This window comes from Canis lupus, chromosome 3, assembly GCF_048164855.1.
Source record: "Canis lupus baileyi chromosome 3, mCanLup2.hap1, whole genome shotgun sequence".
NCBI classification, from domain to species: Eukaryota; Metazoa; Chordata; class Mammalia; order Carnivora; family Canidae; genus Canis; species Canis lupus.
The window spans coordinates 35,973,914-35,995,680 of NC_132840.1; the positions used below are offsets into that span (position 1 = coordinate 35,973,914).

Consider the following 21,767-nt stretch of genomic DNA (forward strand, 5'->3'; position numbering starts at 1 on the left):
CCCCCAGGCTGGGCAGACACCGGGAGAGAAAGCAAGGGCCAACTGGCCTTCCCCGGGAGCGCCCTCCACCCTCCTTCTTTTGATGTCTAAAGGGTTCCCTTGGGAGGTCCCCAAGCACACCTTATCTGGAGCAGTGCTCCTTATCTGCCTTTGGGGGACCCACAGCTCCTCCCTCATTGACAAAACCCCTTTAGAATACAAAAGCTCTTTAGAAAGGCCTGAGACAGAGCAGAGCCAGAGCCTCTCTGGGCAAACAGGCTTTCATAGATGAAAGAGCAGCTCAGACAGCTTTGGCTATCCAATGGCCACCATATTTCCCGCTGGAAGGATAGCTGGAAGTATCGGGAAGGGTGCCCTGAGGTGAGGCTGGCCCATCCAAAGAACTCAGATCACCCGTGATCCCACTTCCTCCTACCACACATCCAAGACGGCACATCCCTCGAACATTCCAGGATTCGGACTCCTTTAAATAGTTGTGTTATGAGCTTTTATTTAAAAAGCACATTTAATACAAGTATAGTTTCGCAGATACAAGTTTTCACTTTGTATTCTACAAAAGTCTTTGAATATTATTCTCTTTACAAAATGGAACCTTACAAAAATACTGACAATTTAATGTTTTTATACAGTCTTCTCTAGTTGTAGTTATTTCTCTCATTGTAAAACAATGTCTACCACAGAACTACGATATTTTAGTTGATATTAAAAAAAAATTAACTCAATGCTTTTTTAAGCAGCTAATGTAAATAACACAGGTCGAGACACAGTTTATAATCATAGTGGATATAGCTAAAATTGTTTCAGAAATAATATCTTACATAGTTAACTTTTAATGTTTTATACATTATTTATATAATATTTATATATAAAAAATCATAGCTTGCTAGGAGTTGAAATGAAAGGACGGCTTCTGTGGTAAGGATGTGCATGTGGTTGATCCTTGTGGTTACATTTAGCCCTTTGAAAGGTCTGCATCCGTGATCGGAAAGCCTTTCTTCCTTCCTCCTTTCCTCAAAGGTTCAGTAGAAAGGATCCCTGTCTACTGCCTAGAGTGGGGCCTGGCTCGGAAGGACACTTACAGATAGAGGATGAGAAAAACTCTACGGAGATTTCGCCCCCGTGTTCTGCCCAGCAGAACCTACCAAGAACTGCCCTAGAGATCAACCCCAAGACAATAGTGTTTTACACAGTTGAGCAAGAGCAGCCCCCACAGAGACCCCAGTGAGCTCCGTGAACTGGAGGGGCAGCCTCTCAGGCAGGAGACCGTCCCCTACTCTGGCTCATCCTGACTTCGAGTAGCCAAAAGCTTGGGGAGTTTTTCACTCTTGCCCCTTTGCTCCCACGTCTCTTGTGCGTAAGGCTGCTTTCCATCAGCTGGCGGCAGAGCACGCCTTTGCTCCCATTGGGGAGCCTCCCGGGAAACCCTGGTGGGCGCACAGCAAGGGCTTCGGGGGAGGAGCAGTGAGCGAAGCTATCGTTGCCGAGAACATGCAGGTGCCGGGGGATGGAGACCACAGCGGCGGCCTCCTGCAGCTGACGTTCCCACACCATGGCATGATGCGGCAGAAGAAGACACATGAGGGCCGGCACCCTCATCTCCTCCGAAATTGTGCTATTTGTGAAATTCCCTCATCCACAAAGAGTCTCCTAATCACTAAAGTTGAGGGGCTGTGGTTGCTGGCCTGCGGGCCGCGGGGAGGGAGGGCTACGGAAGGCCTTAGGACTGGAACTTGGACTCAGGATCTAATCACCTGGCTTAGAAAACTTGCTCTTTCTTCCTTATGTTGAACTTCCTGAACCAAAGTCACAGTATGGAGTAGAGTGGTGTGGACAGAGAGACACAAGAGAGGCGCCCCGCGATGGCTATTTTCTTGATTCAGTGCTATTTCTGGCATCATGTGCTACAATGGGAATTTGAGCTTTTCTCACAGGCCTGGGGTTCCTCGGGTCACAAGGGTGACTGGCAGGCTCTATGCAAATCATTTTAGTGTTTGTTCCAGAACAAGCCCGTGTTCACTAGAACATGAACACTTAAACCAATTGCACATCCAGGATTTCGGCACTTGGTGTTAGTTTGCTGTTGTTTCCACATAGGTGAACACTACCTATTTTGGAAGGCCACAAAGTAAGACTTGTTTTTTTTTTTTTTTTCCTTTTTAAAATCAGTTGGGCAAAAAGTTTTTCCCTACATTCTACTGTCTGATGAGATTGAAGACCAGCAAGAACTTGCTGTCAGCAGTCATTTCCATAAAACAGCTCAGGAGCTGGGCGGCACCTACACCATGTTGTGGTGATTGTTCCTGTCAATAATGTCCACAGGTGAAAGGATTTCCTTCCGGATAGCAGGGGGAGGCAGGGAGAGTGTCGTCTTGGTCTTGAAGAGGTCGGACACAAAGAAAACCTAGAAGCACAAAATCAGACATCCAAATCAATAACTGACATCCGGGGTCTGGGGAATAGGCAAAAGGAAGGTTAGAGGAGCATAGAATGGGGAAAGGGGACCCCAAACTATAGATCTTTGAATGGGGAAGGATCATATAAAGATCATATATATATATATATATATATTCCAACTTGTGTTATACAGATAGGGAAACTGAAGCCCAGAGAGGGACAGTGACATGCGCCAGGGTTGCACAGCCATGGCAGGAGTAGAACTCAGTTCTCTGGACTCTCAGCCCAGTGTTCCCTATCCCAAAGCCTACTTCCTGATTTTTCAAGGCAAATGTGTAGCGATGAAAAACAAGTTCCTAAACAAGGAAGCAAGTCATAATTATGTCACACTCATTAATCCACGACACTTTCCCTTTCCTCAGAAAGAAATCAAGGGTGTGACCACAAGAGATCAGCCAACATGAATTCCTATCAGCGGGATTGGAGAAGGAAGCAGTTGTGGCCACGTTTTCCTAAAAGCCCGGTGATCTCAACAATTTGATGGGGGTGAAGAAGCCGGGGGATTTTATTGCTGAGGGAGTCAGCAACTGACCCGGAGGAGAGGTCAATGAAAACTCCTATCGCTCCTTCCCAAAACCCTTCCTCCTATTGAGCACGAGACCTCACCCAGTCTTAGAGTCACCAAGGAACACTTACTGAACACCCAACTTGCAAGGCTACGGGGATGGCTCCAGTGTAGTTCCTGTCTCCATTAGCTTACGATGACAGATTCAAGAACTTGATGAGTTAGCGGAGCAAGAAAACTTTGTGCTTTGTATCAGTTGGCAAAATAAACATACAGACATCCATTTGAGCCACTCAGCAATAGGAGTCTGTATTGAGTAAACCCTAAGAGGCAGCTATCAGGCATGCCACGTAATAGGAAACACATGGCTGGGTTTCAGAATGGAGACTAGAACACGCTTTCAAATTTCCTTATGTTTAGCAGCTTTCTGGATTGAAAAGTCCTTGGCCTGCAGTGGGTCATGTGCTCACTAACAAGGATGGTACTATGATTTCATTCTGGACACAGTACAGGCTAGCAAGTGAAGTTCTTAATTTAATAAGACTTCAGCAACACCAAGGCTCATGCAGCCAAGGCCTGGCCATCATAGGGACTTGGATCACCTGTTGAACCAATTTCCAAAATGTCCTTTCTGTAGTAAGACAGCAGTCAACAAACGTGCAACAAAAATCACAGCAAGAAACTGGTGATGCAGGCAGCACAGGTGGCTCAGCGGTTTAGCGCTGCCGTGATTCCGGAGACCCAGGATCGAGTCCCACATCGGGCTCTCTGCATGGAGCCTGCTTCTCCCTCTGCCTGTGTCTCTGCCTCTGTGTGTGTGTGTGTGTGTGTGTCATGAATAAATAAATAAATAAAATCTTAAAAAAAAAAAAAAGAACTGGTGATGCTGGTTAGTCGGGAGATCGAGTGACTAGAAGACAAACGGGAAACAGACTTAACCAACTATTACAAAACACTGACACCTTCTGAATTTTGTGCCCATTCCATAGATCACCTACTCAAACATTTAAATTTTTTTTTAAGATTTTATTTATTTATTCATGAGAGACACACACAGAGAGAGGGGGGCAGAGACACAGGCAGAGGGAGAAGCAGGCTCCACGCCAGGAGCCTGATGCAGGACTCGATCCGGTGATTCCCGGATCACGCCCCGGGCCGAAAGGAGGTGCTAAACCACTGAGCCACCCGGGTATCCCCCAAACATTTAATTATTATCTTTTTGTAAAAAAGTAATAAGAAAAGATGGCTGGGATATTTCTATGCTACCATAATAAAGTCAAATATTTCAAGAAAGGTAACATTTTAATGTTTGCAACCCAAGGGCTACTGAATATGCTATTTTGCAAAGGAAAAAATTTAAGCCTTCTGTCCCTTTCTTTTCCAAGGAGGTATAAATGGTGAGAGACTTGAGAACCAAGTCAAGAAAAGATTTGTACCCAACCCTGCTGGGAGGTTCTAGGCCCCCTAGCCAGGAATCCTTTATACACGCCGTCATTGAAGGGGCTTTCAAGGGCTCCTGGTATAAGGAAATATTAAATGAACTTGATTAAAGTTAAATGTGGAGATAATTGAACTTTTCAACTCTTCTCTGACAGGTGCAGAGCCATTGTCCCCATCTCTACCCTGGAAACTATCTACCCCTTCCTCTGTTACTTAGCCTCTGAGGAAGCCTTTGAACAACTCTTCAGTGGCTGGCTCTCAACTGTACTTACTCCTGCCCAGCAGCTGGCTACACCCAATAAGGATTTTTACTGCTCTCGTTTCTTGGAAATCTTTCTCCTAGCTTCATCCCACCTGCCGAAGACAGTCCCCCAAGCCCCAGTAAACATCATCCCTTCAAGTTTCTGACACCACCTTAATCTACTGGCTTATTTCCCAGTTTACTTTTCTGAGCTCATAATTAGGGTTTCCATTTCCCAGCTGCAAGATAGGGATAATGTGGAGCTTCAAAGCAATAATGTACTGAGGAGACCTAAACCTGTGTCTGGAACACACCTAGATAAAAAAAAAAAAAAAACAAAAACATTCCTTTCTGTAATGCTCTGGACCCCAAAGTAATGACCTACGAAGCCTAGAGTAAGCCGTGCCTCTCATATGTCCCAAACCTTGTCAGCCTTTCTTCCTAGGTGGGAGGCCTCTTGGAGGTGGAATCTGAGCCCTGCTGATCCTACATCACTTGAAACACTTAGGGTTTTGTCTTGCCCACCTGAGGGGCTCAGTACATGTTTGTTGTTGAATTTCTAAACTCCTCTCTACTGGAAGCGAGCACTCTGGCCTTTGACCTTATCGGCACAGGCAAATCCCCTGGACTTCAGGGGAACCACACGCTCATACGCTGCACATACGTGGCCAGGCGGCAGGATGAGAAGTTGAGTCAGGTCCAGCAGCATCCCCCTTTACACTGCGTTTCACATTCAGCGTGGCTTGAGCTTACACACACACTTTTTTTTTTGGGGGGGGGGGGTGCAATCATGAAACGTGATGCTGTCAAGACTCAAACAGGGCTCAGTCTTTCTAACGCTTGAACAGCAGAACACAGAAAGGACCAGCCAAAGTGAACATTTCGCTCGGAGCAGTTCCATTTCCTGCAGAAGGTGATCTCCACCCAAAAAGAAAACCCAGAGGCCCAGGCAGGGAAGGGTCTATACAAATTAGGTAGCTATCTGATGTCCAGGGAAACGCTCCCAGCCCACAGCCCCACTTCCACGGATCTTCGCGTCTGAAAGAGCATAGTAGAGAATCAACAACGGTGTCAGCAAGCCAGAAATCTATACCCTCAGCAGCAAGGAAAGTTCTTGTTTACACTGCCTGAAGCATTTGTTTTCAATTCCATTTCTCTGATTCTTTGCATTTTATAAATAGCTTTTTTTCACATTGAACATCTGCTCTGTGCCAAGCCTTCAGATTACAAAGATAAGGACATATGAGAGTGCTTTGCCCTCCCAAAGCTCAATGAGGGAGAGATCCAGGTAAACAGACAACCACATTAACAGTGTCTTAAAGATCACGAGAGTGGGAAGCCAGGGTGTTGAAGGCGCACAGAGAACACGGCCTCTAACCCACACTGAAGGGGAGCGAGGGCACCTTAGAAGGCTTTCCGCAAAGGAGGTATATCTGAGCTTGGCTCAGTGAGCATAGGTAGGAGTTAGCCGGGTGGTGAATGCCAGGAATGTGGTTCTAGGCAGAGGGGCAGGGAGTAGGAAGACACAGGAGCAGGACAGGACAGCACATTTAGGAGCTGTGGGAAGGAAGCTCAGAGCGGCGATGGCCAAGCAGTCAGTAAGGCTGGAGACGGGAGAGCCAGATCTCGAGAAGCCTCCTAGGACATGGCAAGGAGTTCAGATCTTGTCCTCTTGGGCCTCAGGAGCCACTGTCAAGGCCGTAGCAGGGAAGCAGCATGCTGAGAAGGCTGTATCTGAGAGGCAGGAGTCGAAAAGGGAGCAGGGAACCTGACAGCAAGGGCACCAGGCAGGACCTACAGAATCTAGGGGAGGATGAGTCCATGGCAGGAGCCTAGGCAAAGACATGGATTTGTGAAACTCTCCGAACAGACTGCAGTTGATAGAGGTGGTGTGCATGTGTGCAGGGGAGGCAGAGCTTTCCTCTCTGGTTCTGCAGTCAGCTCTAGAAATCTCTGCACTTGTTCCCACCGAAACGCTTCAGCTTTGGGTAACCACACCAGAGGAAAAAAAATTCCAGCTCTGCTTTCCTCTGCCTTCTAATATTTGGCGTCCCTTGGGTAGTATCCTGGGGAAGTGGTTCTGACCTTCTGAGTCAGAATGGCAGGCTATTCTGTGACCTGAAGGTGCAAGATGACTTCAGGACAGTGGAGTCCTCTGAGAGCAACACTACATACAAACAAGGCAATTCCAGGATGAGGAACCCATTCATGGTTAGGAGGAGGTAAGAAGCATACGGGGAGTCTCCTTGCAAACACTGACTATCTTTACTGGACCGCTGCATCTGGCAACAAGCAGCACCGGCAACCAGCTTTGCCCATTAAAGCAAGACAGACTTGTCTTCAAATCCAGGCTTTGCCATTTTCAGTAAGATATCTAAACGAGGGACACGGTACCCACGTCTGAGGGTAACTCTAAGGATGTGATGTAACAAAAGGCACAAGGGTGACAATGCACCTGGTGTCCTTTAAGAGGTTAATAAATGGAAGCCACCGTCAATGGCTCATGGCTTCAGTGCCTACCTATACAAAGTCACATCTCCTCCCCTGTCCCTTGTGGAAGAAAGCAAGAAACAAGAGAACGAACTAGAAAAAATGAGAAGGAGAAAGGAGGGGCAAAGAAGAATGTTTCAGAATATAAGCCCAGAGGTAAACGTCAAGCCGGACAGGAAGACCATATGCAGGTGGGAGTTTTCTGCAGGACAGATACAATCTGATCTCCAAGTCCTATAATTTGTGAGGCTATTTTGGGAGATGAGTCAACACAATCAAACAGGAAGATGCCTCTGATGTCTTGTTGGAGGCACTCACCCGCTCTAGAGATGCCAGGCCCCTGGAGTGCAGACAGTCCAGCACTGCTGGGTGCTGCCTGGCTGGGGATCCCTGAGAACCACACCAGCCAGAAACGAGAAGTCTGGTCTATAGTCTAGCCAGGTTTACACTCCCATTGCTGTGAATGGCCAAGTCAGCAAATCCTGAGGGTCATTTTGTGAAGGGTATAACATGACGACAAAACTGTTCTCTAAATGTTTCTGGAGTCCTTGAGTGTGTCAACTTCTGAGAATGTGTAAGTTAACTCCTTGAAAAGGGGAATCACATCCTCATACATTGAGATTTTTATAATCCCCCCTACCCCTCCCGCCACGAGCTTAGATGACAGCACAGAGGCGGATAAATATAAAAGGAAAAGAAAGCTGGAATCTTACAAGAAGAAGAAAATGGCAAGGTGTCTACTCTGGTATTTCTCAGAGTGTAGTCCTCAGATCATCTATTTCAGAATCAGCTGAGTGCCTCTTGAAAAAGCAGATTCCTGGGCCTGCCCAAGACCTACCAGAAGTGTGGCCTGGAATCTGCATTCAACAGCCCTACAGGTATCTTCAAGTGAGAAGCATTAGAGGACACTGCGTGGAGATGAACAGGTGGGCTCAAATCCCACATCTGCCATTTAATGGCTGAATGCCTTACACATTACATAACTACTTTGAGAGCAGCTCCTTTCATGGTGCTGGAAACTGGATTTCATGGTACCTTCCCTAGTATCTTCTCTTTGCTATCCATACAACTTTTAACAGCCTTCCTCTTAGCACTAGGCATAGACTTTTAGGTACAATGCTGTACCATATTCCCACTTTAGCGTATGACCTACTCAAAGCCCAACAACTGTAGCCCTCAATAAATTCTAATCCATCACCATGTGAGGATAGAGACCATGTGCTGCTCCTTTTTTGTTTCTTAAGATTTTTTTTAAAGTAATCCCTATACTCAATGTGGGGCTTGAACCTATAAACCCGAGATCAAGAGTCACATGCTCTACCAACTAAGCCACCCAGGTGCCCCTGTGCTGCTCCTTTCACAGACATCCCCATGCCTTGGCCCCTGGATTTCCTTTTGGCATCCTGCTCTACCATAATAAACAATCTCATAGATTAAAGGAATCATTTTCTTTGCAGGAGAAAGCCTTGGGACCTGGCTCACCCTCATGCCCTAAGTGTAAGTGCTATCTAAAGAAAAGCCATCCTTGGCAGCCCTGTCTTTTGACTAAATGAGAGTTAGTCAATTGCAATCATCACTTTTTGACCTCAAAAAAAGGGCTTCCCAGTGGCTTTTGGCACTGGGAACTGGCCAGCGTCTCTGTTGAATGATTTCCTGGTATATCTGAGAAGGAACTTGATGGGGTGGAAAGCGTGTGACACTAGGAGTCAGACAGCAAGATCTAGTCTCAAAATTGCTCCTGCTCTGTCAACCCAGGCTAAATCACATTCCTGTCAGGGCTTGAATTTGCACGAAACGAAGAGGTCTGTGATTTCAGGTGACAGACCTGCCCTGTACTTGTGTGCAAACGTTATTTAAAAATTCATCTTTCCATAATGATTGTCAGGCTTTAACAGAACCATTTATATGAAAACACATCCTACCAATAAAGGACCATTCGAATGCGACCTCTGTTACCATCGTGCGTGGCCAGCACTGCTACTGAGGAATGTAGAGGACATTAGTCCCACAAAAACAAGGAGGGCTCGGAGCAGCAGAGGAGAGACAGCTGGGGGCCATTCTAGAGGAGAATATGGATCTGGGCCTGCCCAGGGGCCTTCCAGCTCTGCTAGTGGGGTGCTAGGTCCAGCAGGAGCCGGGGGTCAGGAACACAGGGCTAAAGGATGACAGAGGTGGAAGAGGCAGCACCTGCCCCCCACCTTCCAGAAGTCCTACATTCTGACGCTTTCTAGGATCAGAAGACACACTGTGTTCTCACTGTTCTCATCCATCCCCATGTCTCCTCTGTGTGAAATGTCTTTCCTTCCCTTTTGTAGCTCATAGAAAATGTCCACTCATCAAGATTCCATCTCCTGGAGGGATTCTTTCTAGCCTTCCAACACCCTCAGGAAGAACTAACTACTCCGTCTCTCATGCCCCTGCTTCCCCACTAGATCAGTGTTTTTCAAACTGCGTGTCACAAATCACTAGTAAGTTACAAAATCCACTTACTGTGTGGTCACTACCAGCCTTTGTAAGGGTTGAATAGAAAATGTTGGGATGTATCGCACACAGTAAGGGTAAATCTTATTTTATGAAATTTTTCAGTTACATATGGGTGCCTCTGTTGGGTTATGATGGGAAATGTTCTAATCACGGATCATGGCCAAGTCTGGGGAAGCAGCTGCACAAAAGCTCTTTAAGGACCAACTCTTTTTAGCTCCAAATCTTTCAAATAAAGCATAGTACTTCCCCATGACACACATTCAACCTGTACTGCGCACGTGCCAAGCATGAGCATCTTTTATTCATTGACTCCTCAATCCAAAGATTGTGGGAGGTACTACGATCCCCACATCACACGATGCGGAGAGGTAGCTGAGAGGAAGTGACGTGCACAACATGCCTAGTCAGCAGGTGGTTAGTGAGACTCCTCTTTTGGAGTCTCTGCCTCACCATTCATCCCATTCATCTCAGCAGTGGAATGACAAAGGAGATTTGAGAAGGACACTGCAGATGGTGGAGCAGAGAGTCAACATATGTTGGGGACAAAGTCTGCCTCCACCTTTGCTTCTTTCTCTCATCCATCTCCGTGGTCCTGGCACCCCTATCCACTGCAGAGTCGTGGCCCAGAGGAGGCAAGGTCAGACCCAGGGCCTACTGGGCAAAGAGCTAGACTTCTGCTGGGCTAGAAGAGACTGCAGGGTCATATCATCCATGTCCCTGTGTTTGGGCAGCAGTAGGACAAATCCAATGAGGATAGATGGCAATCTTCCATTAGAGAAGGAGGAGCTCTCAGATTCCTGGCACAGACCAAGCATGTTTGGAGTTCACTGTCTTAGTCCTGTGAGATAGAATTAAGAGAGCCAGGATCTGGTCCGAACTCTGCCACTATGTGTCCTTGGGAGTGTCACACCCTCTCTGCACCCATTTCCTCTTGAGGGGTGTCACCACCGAGCTCTTCTTCACATTCATGTTCTTGCTTGTCTCTTCTCCCAAGGTCACCTCACTGGGGCAGAGACAAAGAACACCCTCGCCCTTCCCTACATCCTGGAGGAAGACAGCAGCACACAAAAGAGCGACTGCTAGCTGAGCTACACCCCCAGGGAAGAGGAAAACCAGGAAAGAGTCTGCTGTGTGTTTATGACATTCGAGAGCAGCTGCTTCCTCTGCCGAACCCATAGCAATGGCGGCCTGGCCCTGCCCTGACCCCTCCCAGGGCCCCATAATTTGCCATCTGCGAGAGGGTCAGGGAGGAAGGTGACCAGATAGGCAAGTTGTCACCAGACAGGAAATGAACTGATGTTTGTTGCTTCGTCTGAGTCCCTGGGTTACTCCAGGGGTGGGTCTGGTAAGCCCAGCTGTAGAGCTCCTATGTTGGTAGGGATGACTCTGTGTGTGTGTGTGTGTGTGTGTGTGTGTGTGTGCGTGCGCATGCGTGTGCGTGTGGGTGTTTGTGTAGATAGGCAGGAGGGGCACTGTGAAGGTCACTATGTGCCTGTGTTTGCATTGGCTTGTCTGTGCATTTCTGTGGTTCTCTGTGCTGGTGAGAAAGAGAGAGAGGATGGATGTCTATGTGTCTGGGTACTACTGGGTCTGTCTGTGTGCCTCTGAGTCTCTCTACGTCCATCCACACGTATGAAGATGTCCATCAGTAAGCAGGCCTATCTGACCCTCCATGCCCATGTCCCCGTGTTCAGTCCATGATGCCACGTGGGCTTTCTGTTCGTGATGAGAACCATCATCTTCCTTATCTGGAAAGGGTTCAACGAGTGAGAGGTAGGAGGAGGAAACTGAATCTGCTCCTGCTTGGTATGTGGTTCTCGTCCAGACACATCTGCTGTGATAGGTCTTACTCTCAACAGACCGGGGTCAAAATGCTAAGCTGTCGTGGACTGTTGCCCAAGGCTCTGCAGTGACTCAGCCAACAGTCTAGGGTGATGCACTGCACCCACTGGGGACCTAAAGACAAGTCCCCTCCCCAAATAGAAGCCACCTTCATGGACACTGCAGAGAGACGGCTCCCTCTGAGAAGGCAGTTCCAGCTTAGTCACTACGAAGTTGGCTATGCCTTTGAACTTCTGTGGGAGAAGGTCACAGAGCCACGGGGCCTGCAACATCCATTCACCGGATGAGGAAACTAGGCGCAGAGGGGAAGTGTCTGGCCCGGGGTCATAAGCTCACTCAGCACTCGTTCTTTTTCCAACCCTAATCAAGCACCTATTGTGCCAGCCACTGCACTCAGCCTGGGAATGAAAATCCAGAAGGTAAAGCCATGGATTTTCTCATTAAGACACTGGCAGTCTAGTTGGGGAGACAGGCGTCTGAGCAACAAAACCAGGCTGAAGGCCACGGCAGGAAAAACACGCACAGGGCCCGGGCAGTAAGAAGGGAAGACAGAGGGAAAGGTGTGGTAGGTGAACAATACCACCTCCCCACCCTGCAAAGGTGTCTGTATCCTAATCCCCAGGACCTGCTAATAGGTCACCTCCCGTGGCCAAACAGACTTTGCAGATGTGATGAAGTTAAAGACCTCAAGATGAGGAGATTCTCCTGGATTAACAGGGCGGACCCAATGAATCATCAGAGCCCTCGTGAGAGGGAGGCAGAGAGTCAGAATCACAGAAGATGTGGTGACGGAAGCAGCGGCCAGAGAAAATGAGAGAAATATCTGAAGAAGGAGGAAGGGGCCATTGGCTAAAGAATGCAGGCAGCCTGCAGGAGCTGGAACAGTCAAGGAAACAATTTCTTCCTCAAGCCTCCAGAAGGAATGCAGCCCAACAACACCCTGACCTTAGCCTGGTGACACTATATTGATTAGACTCATTGACTGATATATTGATTGATTGGACTATATTGATTCCCAACTGAAGAAATGCCAAGAAAGTAAATCTGGGTTGTTTTAAGCCACTAGGTTTGAGGTAATTTGTTGCAGCAACAACTTGGGAAATGAACACAGAAGGTCCTACCAGCGATGGGGTGAAAGCAGAGCCATGCTCCATCAAAGGGGGGACAGCCATCTAGGACAGGAGCTCAGGGTGTAGGAAATGTTACAAAATCTGGTGTGCTTGGACGTGAGGGGTGTGGACAGGAGACCTGGCCCTTGGGTGTCACAGTCCTGGCTCCAAAGACCACCTGGACATCACCCTGGCTTCTCTACCTTCTCTCTGTGGTATTCAATCTTTCACGTCCCTTGGGTCATCTCTCTGGAGTCTCAGTGATCTCATCAGTAAAATGACCCCATGTGCCTAAAAAGAGCCAATGGGTAAAAGATCTAGAATGGTGCCAGCACAGAGCAGGGGCTTTACAAACATTAGCACCAAACTCCTATCCTGCACTACAGTCAGCCAGAGCCAAACAGGATAAAGTCAGACCCCTCACTTCCCTTCTTGAAAATAATCCCTGGTCCCCCAGGATACCATCTCATTGCACATGGAGAGCACTCTAGGGTGTGCATGAGGGAGGTTACCAAGGATCCCCGTGCCTTTTTAAACTGAGGGTGCAGGAGACTCAACTAAGGCAGCGGCACGGAGAAGGAAGCAGAGCAGCAGGCCAGGGTGCTCAGAAGGGCAGTCAGCACAGGGTCACCCCTCCCTGTTACCCCTCCCCGCAAATACCCGGCCCAGGTTGTCACTTCACATTAAAGAGCCAGGCATTAGAGAACGAGGTGGCCAGTTTATTAATGGTTTGTTAGGGCTGCTCATTAACGGTTTGTTCCTGCAATTTCTCTCCTCTCTGGCCTTGACTGGAAAAAAAAAAAAAAGTAGAATGAAAGTAATGAATAAAGCCATCAAAACAGGCTGTCCCTTGGCCAGCAGCTCAGATGTGACTTTCTCCATGGCACCCACTGTGATTGCCCCAGTCCCCTGTCCCCTTCCCTCCTGTACACGGTGTCCGGCCTTGCCCGCAGTGGGGGGCACCCTGTGTGATGCCCCATCACAGCACCGGGCTGTGTTCTAACTCCTATGCTGGCCCAGTGGGGGTAGAAGCAACTAGAGTGGCATTTCCTTGGGAGCAAGGGTCCTATCGCCTTCATCCCTCTGCCTTTAAGAGAATGTCCCTTGTAGTGTTTTCAAGGAAGAGAGCCACCCACTGATTCTAGCTTTTTGGTTTTTTTTTTGTTGTTGTTGTTGTTGTTTAAATATTTTATTTATTTATTCACGAGAGACAGAATGAAAGAGAGGTAGAGATACAGGCAGAGGGAGAAGCAGGTTTCCTGTGGGGAGCGTGATGTGGGACTCAATCCCATGACTCTGGGATCATGGCCTGAGCAGAAGACAGATGCTCAACCACTGAGCCACCCAGGTGCCCCTGGCTCCTTGTTGATTAAAAAACACACGTACGTTTACTAACTCTGAGCTAGATTCCATGAGAGGCGTTGTGAGCCAGGGAGCACAACACATGCCACCTATGGTCCCTGCCCCCGGGAAACTCTAAAGGCTCAAGGGAGACACATGTCAGCAACTTCAGTACAGAGCAACGATGCCATCAGAGGAGAGCAGGAGAGGCTGTGGTCAGGAGACCCGGGGCAGCAGCCAGGCTTAGAAAGGGGGAAAGGCAAGGGCTCATCTAGATCTCTGTACTGTTGGTGGGTCTTACCATGAGTGGGGCAGGGATTATACCAACAACACCATGCATGTGTGTGGTGCCTAAACATCCAGCCACAACTATGCTCTGGGATCGCTGCTGGCCTGCAGTAAGCTCCCCTGAGTGTGGCCCAGGAAGGCACAGTATCAGAGCAGGTGCTCCATCACTTTTGCCTTATGCCACACTCGCTGAGTGCCAGGGAAGAAGTGTGAGAAAAGGGTAACCGGGTCACCTGGGGCAAATGAAAACCTGGCCTATCCCAAGGCCATTCTCTAAGTCTTTCTCCCAACGGACAAGGCCCATCGGGCTGGTGAGGAGACTGCTTAGCCTTGACTAGACCCTCTCTTCTTTAGCCAACATCAAATTTATAGTCTGACCAAGTCGCCCCAAAGGTCACAATGGGAAGGGTAGATGTTTTCCAAGAAGCTGACTTCTACGGAATTGTAAGTTTCCACCAAAGCAGCATATGAGCACGAAATGAGTCAGGGACCCAGACTCCACTAGTAACTGGCATGTGACCCAGGAAAAATCTCTTCCTCTCTCAAACCCTAAATGTCCTCATCAGCAGAGTGAGCAAGGTGGACAATATCTAAGATCTCTTCCAGCTACAACGTTCTATGAGCCCAAAACTTCCATGGTTACAGAGAAGAGGGCTTATGGATTCTGCTGAATTCAAACTCACAGGCTGGAAAGAAAGAGAAAATGTTTTCCTTTTACTGCAGGGGTCCTGGGGTGGGGTGACTCTTTATACACCAAGCAGAGAAAAGGATCAAGAGCTCCCTAGCTTTGGTCACTGGGCCGGAAACATTTAACAAGCAAGCAGCCCGGGGCTTTGCTAGTGCACTGAGAACAAGATGCTACTCACTATGCAGCAGGCCACCAGGGCTCCTTGAGCAAATCCTGCCAGCACATCACTGGGATGGTGCTTGTGGTCGGACACACGCGACAGTCCTGTGTAAAAGGCCATCATGATCAAGGTGAACTGCAGGAGCGGCCGGAGCAGACGGGCCCCTCGCCAAGTGAAGCGGGCCTGCAGGTACAGCTGGAGAGAGGAGAGAAAACGAACAGACGCTCAGTGCGTTAGAACACCAGGCCGACGCACACCGCGTTCCCGCGAGATGGAACCATCTGGACCTTAGGCGGCAGGTTGCACCCAAAGAGCATTCAACTGGGATGTGACCTCAAGCCTGTTACTGACACCTGGAGCCTTAGTTTCCATACAAAAAAAAAAAAAAAAAGAAAAGAAAAAGAGGAGAAATGGAAAAGCTGAGGAATACCTTCAAGTCCACTGCCTGGCACATACTAGACACTTCCTAAACGTTTGTCCCCTTTTATCTTCTTCATGATTGAAGCTAATGAAAGAATGGTAAGCAGGGGAGGAAAGGTGTCTTTTCTGCAATCCGTGATGACTCACAAATGGCATCTGTGTGTCTCCCTGGAGACCTGGGCCGTCCAGTCCCTACACTACTTGCCGCTCAGGACTGTCTTGGAAATAAAAACGCAGGATTGATAAGAGAGGTATCATGACAGTCACAAGGGAAGGTTCCTGCCTCAACAGGAAGCACAGTACAGACCCAAGAACATTTTTTTTTTAAGATTTTATCTTATTTATTCATGAGAGACACAGACAGAAAGGCAGAGACACAGGCAGAGGGAGAAGCAGGCTCCCTGTGGGGAGCCCGATGTGGGACTCGATCCCAGGACCCCAGGATCATACCTGGGCCAAAGGCAGACGCTCAACCACTGAGCCACTGGGGTGCCCCCAAAAAACAAATTTGTAAGTCACAACTCCAAACTCTGGACTTTGAGTTGGAATATAAGGAAACATAAAACCACCCGGACAATGCCGGAGAGCTTTCACACACAGGCTGACAGACACTGGACTGGGTGGAGTTCGAGAGTAACCTGAAGAAAAATGGAAGGAAAAAAAAAAAACCACCTCTGGCCGAAGCAAAGAAGTTGAAATGACGTCAACTGAGCATTGTCCCTCAGAGTTATCTTACTGCAGTTTCCGTTCTAACCTCTGGGCACAACCTACTTCCCAGGTTCCTGTGGGAACTTGGGAAATGAGGGGGAAAAGGCAACGGGACAGGGGGAGCTTCCGACGACAAATCAAAGGCAGGCCCTGGGGAAGAAGGGGAGCAAGGGGCAGAGAGAGAGTGGAGGGAGGAGTTGAGGGCGAGGGCCCCAAATGGGACAGGGACAGAGGTGGGACTCAGCCCTTCCTGAAACAAAGCTTCCTTCAGGCTCCCAGGAAGGAGCAAGCCAGTGGCTGGTCCTGAGAAGAAAAACGAGTGGAAGTTTCCGGAGCCACCCTTGCCAGGGTGGGCAGGTAGGAAGATTGCCTAGCCCTAAGTCCTCAACTACCTGGAAGACAATTTCGAAACCCAGGCCTGGACCACAGCAGACAACTTTATAATCGTTATGAAATTCTCTGAACTTTAGAATCATTATGAATTCTCTGAATACATTCCTGGGCAATCTAAGAACAACAAATGAAGAATAATAACGAATGTGCTGATGTTGGCTGCTGAGTGATAAAGTTCAACAGTTTCTCATATGTAAAAAATAACCAGTTAAAAAATCCAAAAGAAGTAGAATCATCACAGCAACAAAGGTGATTACGTAAACCGTAATTAGCTGTCAGAGGACCACGTAGGCCTCTAGGAAGGAAGGGATAGAAAGGACAATTTGAATAGACAGCGTTTTTATTTATAAACGCTCTACTAAGGAGCTCACAAGTTGGTATGTACGTTCCATCAGATTCCTATGGACATCCTAAGATTTAGAGAAAAACACCCAAAAGCGGTGATTCCAAAAAGCACCTAAAAGTCCTCAACTGTACAACTGGCCAGAAAACAAATAAGCCAGGCACTCCAATAGGTGCTAAGGACACAGAAATGGGAAGTCGTAACTGCTGCCCTACAGAGCATTCCCTAGTTGGGGGAATCCATGAACACATGCAGGTGCACTTACAGGTTTCCTAGGAATTATGGGAAACATTGGGGACCCAAGGCAAGGGCACTTGACTTGAATCCTAAAGATGAATATGCATTTGCTAAGAGTTGAGGGGATAGTGGTGAGGGGTGTGTGTTCCAGGCAGTGATGGCTTAGAAGCCAGGGTTCTGGAGAACCTCAGAGCTTTTTGTACAGCCAAAAAGGGTGTAAAGGTGGGGATGGAGGGGCTGATGAGCAACAGGGCTACAGAGGCAAAGAGGGGCCGTTCATGTAGGGTGTAGCTGTCAAACTAAGGAACCTGGCTTCTACTTGGTAGGTCGGTCTTTCTCAAACCATACTCTGTAAGATTCTAAGGGTCTTTTAACCAAAGATGGTAAATTAGGCTCTATAGGAAATCCTTACTTTCGTTACTGACCATACTTAATTACATTTACAGAGTATCTACTGAGTCACAACTGGGAAACGTTACTGTAAGCAAACGGTAAAAAATTAAAGGATTTTGGGGATCCCTGGGTGTCTCAGTGGTTTAGTGCCTGCCTTTGGCCCTGGGTGTGATCCTGGAGACCTGGGATCGAGTCCCATGTCAGGCTCCCTGCAGGGAGCCTGCTTCTCCCTCTGCCTGTGTCTCTGCCTCTCTCTCTCTCTCTCTCTCTCATGAATAAATAAAATCTTAAAAAAAAAAGTATTTTAAGCAAGGCCCTCGGTACTAGGAAAAAATAACCTGCAGGTCAAAGGCTACCCCCTAGTTTCTGCAGGAATGAGCCAGTCATTGCAGAAGTGATTCTGCAATCATGAATCAAAAGATCCTTTCCTTCCAGGAGCAGGGATAGGATGATGCTGATATAGGTGTAGCTCCCACTTAACACAAGTCTCAGGGCAAAATCAACAGTCCATTTGCATCATGCCTGCCATGATCTGGCCTTCCTCCAGCATTCTGGCGGTGGAAGGGGGGACAGAAAGAACACCAGGTATTCATCGGAAAAATCTCACTGAGCCTTAGGTTTTCTCACACAAAATAATCCGCAGATTCTCAGAAAATGCTGGTTCAAAATCCTCCAACTTTCCTCCACCCCTCCACACAGAGGGGTCAAGGGCCTTGGAAATCAGGGTGGGGCAGAGGAAGGGTGGGTTTCCCAACCGGACATGGCACACATCTCCCCTTCCATTGACTCAGATGCTTAAGGCTGGAGCTTGAGAAAAGAAAAAAATAAATACACAAGAGGAACTTGAAGAGGGAGGAAGAGACCAGTCATCAGAAGAGCTTCAGGAAGGGAGTGCTTATGAATGGGAAAGGAGCAGGGGCCATGGGAAGAGAATCCCTTGGGGACTGGCCCCAGAGCACTGAAGCTTGCTCCTCTGATTCCATCAGCAACTGACACATTTAATCAAGCTCAAGGTCTCAGGATTGATCCTGGCATCTGCCCAACTGGGGCTTCAGGGAAAGCACAGCAGCAAGGGTAGCATGAATTTTGGGGTGAAGCAGCCCTGACTCCATTTTCTGGCTCCATTACTTCATAAGTGGGTGGTCTCTCAACTTCCCATCTATGAAACAAGTACAAGAGGATCTCCCTCTCAGGGTTGCCAGGGTCAAATGAAACACTCAGGACCCAGCCTGGTGTAAGATGGGCACTCAAGGAGCTCTTCAGAAATCTGTGTCACCACCCTCTGCCTTGGTGAATGAGGTTTACTCAATGACTATGGTTGATTTCACCACCACAAGTTGATCACTAAAGCAAAAGATTGCAAAAGATCTTCCTCCTAGTGATTTGAGAAGCTGGTCCCAACATGTTTTGAGGTTGACCAAAGGATTTGATAGGTCCATCCGTGCCCCACCAATCCTACAGCTAATTTGCTGGTTCATAGCCCAGTTCTCATGAGGTACTCCATACCAGAGGCTTGGGCCTCACCATGACCAGAGGAACTTTCTGGAGCACCCTACTCCCTTGGAAACCTGAGCTGGGGACAGGGCAAGGGGCAGGAGGCTGCATTCATTCCCATTCCACAGGAGGAAGCCACACTACTGACCACAGTGATACTGTGGCCCTTGTCCTGGACCAAGCAGTAAAGGAGACTCGCCCGGAAGCAGAGCCAGACTGACATCAGAAGGGCTGAATCACCTTGACCTCTCACAGAGGCCAACTGCCCTGAGGTCCCGTCTTTACTTCCTCATCTGTGTGAAGGTCTCCAGGCGGGCCAAACCCACTTCTAAGCATCAGCATGACATTGCAGAAAAGTGTCTGATTTGCAATCAGAGCAAAACTAAATTTGAATCTTTTCTCTGCTCCATGCCACCTGTAGGAGCCCGAACAAGTCACTCTGCTTCTCCCAATTTCTGCTGTCTCTTACATACGGAGATCTGTTCACTTAAAAAACAAACACCTGCCACGAGCATCTATTCTGCTCGAAATTGTGAAAGGCCCAAACACGAATAAAGCAAGCTCCTCCCTGAAAAAAAAAAAAAAAAAAAAAATACGCTAAAATGAAAGATTAAGTCATGTTCTCGTGCTAAGATGTTTTTTCTTCTAGTTGCTAAAAAACAAAACTGCTGATCATAGATAAAAGGGTTATAACAGAGAGCTATAGGCCTGCTTGCGAACCCCCACCCCAAAATGATGTATGTGAAAGTCCTGAGCACACAGAACTCACTCCATAAATGGAGTTCTCTTCTCCTTCCCGGTCAGTCCCAGCTTCAAAACTGGGGTCCCGTGGAATTCCAACAAAACCTCTTTAGAGACGTCTGGCTGAACTCAAGCTGGCTCCTCTGGTCTGAACCAGCAGTCAAAAGCAGGGTTGAGTCACACTGGGTTCTCCCTAAGTCATTTGTGTTTCATTACATGATTTGCATACTGGTGGAACAGGTCTGTACTGTCCTCTCACTTCATTTCCATTGCTCTTGGGACTCTCTGCTCCAAGTGAGAAGGAGGCTTTTGTCCTTCCTGAGGTCCCTGCCTGCTTTCTTCCTGGAAGTCCGTCCAGATCACTGACACCCACAGGGAGAAACTTTCTCCCTCCTCTCATCTCTGCCATGGCTCACGCTTGGCTCTGCTTCATGTGCCTGGTGACTCGTCCGTGTGGTGCAAGAACTGAAATTTCTCTCTAGGAAGTTATTCAACTGCTTTCAGGACAAAAAAAAAAAAGAATGTTTAGTTGACTATTCTCGAATCTCCCTCAGAAGGGAGGCACCTCTTGTTTTCTGAGTCTTTCAGGGTGAGAAAAAGAAACTACCAGTTTGTCGAGCACCGTTCCAGACATGGTGCCAGGCGCTTTACATGACCTTACCTGCAATTATCACAATCGTCCTGTTGGGGAGACACCACTGTGCCTATCATACAGATGAAGAGATCGAGGCTGAGAGGCCCAGTCACGCGCTCAGGGTAATAGCCGTGATTTCCACTGAGTGAGGTGTGTGTGTCTTTTTCTAAGTGCAAGCTCTAATCACAGAACCCGGCTTCCTCGTAGGGAATCAGTGCTCTGCACACAGTGCTCTCTTGTACTGGACTTCTGTCTGAGGAGAAAAGCAACGTGGCTGTCGTGGGCTAAAGGACAGCCTATGGGGGACATCTGGAAACATGTGCTCCCACCATTCACCTGTCACATACTTTTATAAGGCCCATGTCTAAAATCAAGTGTGTAGCTTTCCAAAGAGTGAGAGTATTATAATCCCTGACCCAACTGTAAGCTAAGCAGAGCCTCGGAACCATGCAGTCAGTGCACCTCGGGGTGGAGTCAATAGCCCTCCCCTCTGGGCCCTGAGCCTCAGTCTACTTGAATCAGACACCTCATCTACCTATTCTGAGACTATTTACTTTTCAGGCTTTCCACACCAAAAAGGACATCGTCCGAGTCCCCAGATGCTCACACATGGTCTTACTGCTAGATGGGGCACCTGGGTGGCTCAGTGTTTGAGCGTCTGCCTTTGGCTCAGCTTGTGATCCCAGGGTCTTGGGGCCTACTTCTCCCTCTGCCTATGTCTCTGCCTCTCTCTGTGTCTCTCATGAATAACTAAATAAAATCTTAAAAAAAAAAAAAAAAAAAGAAAGAAAAAAGAAACTGCCAGATGGATGGATGGACAAATGTACGAGTGGGTGGATGGATGGATACAGGTGGGGGAAAACATCTGATATGGTGGTTTATTCCCCATAGAAACAACAATCTTGTCCCTGCAAGGGGTTTCGCCAGACACTCCCTAGATCTGTGGGCATGTCTCATGGGTGTACCAGACCCCACTGCTCCAGGATTTTTTTTTTTTTTTTTTTGAAGCTCCAGGATTCTAAACATGTTGAACAAAACCTCAATGACTAACAACCACAGGCCAGAGAACATGACTGTCAGAGGACAAACCGCTTCCCTGTTTCCTTGGGATTCAACCCTTTGACACACAGACGCTTCTCACGGGCACCCCAGGAAAGAGTCAATATGTCAACAGTGCAGCAAAGAGGCGTCAAAGGCCATCCCTACACCAGCCAGGTCCTTTACGATCTACCAGTGTAGTGAGGAGGGGATGAATAAAATTCTGACTGGAATGGAGAGGAGCATGGCTTGGGAATGTAGAAGACCTGGGATTGAGTCATCCATTCATTTGTTCATTCATTCACTCATCAAATATTCATTGCA

At 48.0% G+C, this 21,767-nt stretch overlaps 1 protein-coding gene across 2 annotated transcripts in view; it reads right to left on the reverse strand.

The window, feature by feature from the left end:
* Positions 1-470: 470 nt before the first annotated feature.
* Positions 471-21,767, reverse strand: part of PLPP3 (phospholipid phosphatase 3) — an 81,964-nt gene continuing 60,667 nt past the window's right edge. The window contains exons 5-6 of one of the 2 annotated variants that reach the window (XM_072820381.1): positions 15,061-15,237; positions 471-2,401 (exon numbers count right to left, since the gene is read on the reverse strand). In XM_072820381.1, coding sequence (XP_072676482.1) covers positions 2,276-2,401; positions 15,061-15,237 — 303 coding nt within the window. In that variant the 3' untranslated portion in view covers positions 471-2,275. The remainder of the gene's footprint in view (positions 2,402-15,060; positions 15,238-21,767) is intronic. The other variant, XM_072820382.1, reaches the window with a different exon arrangement.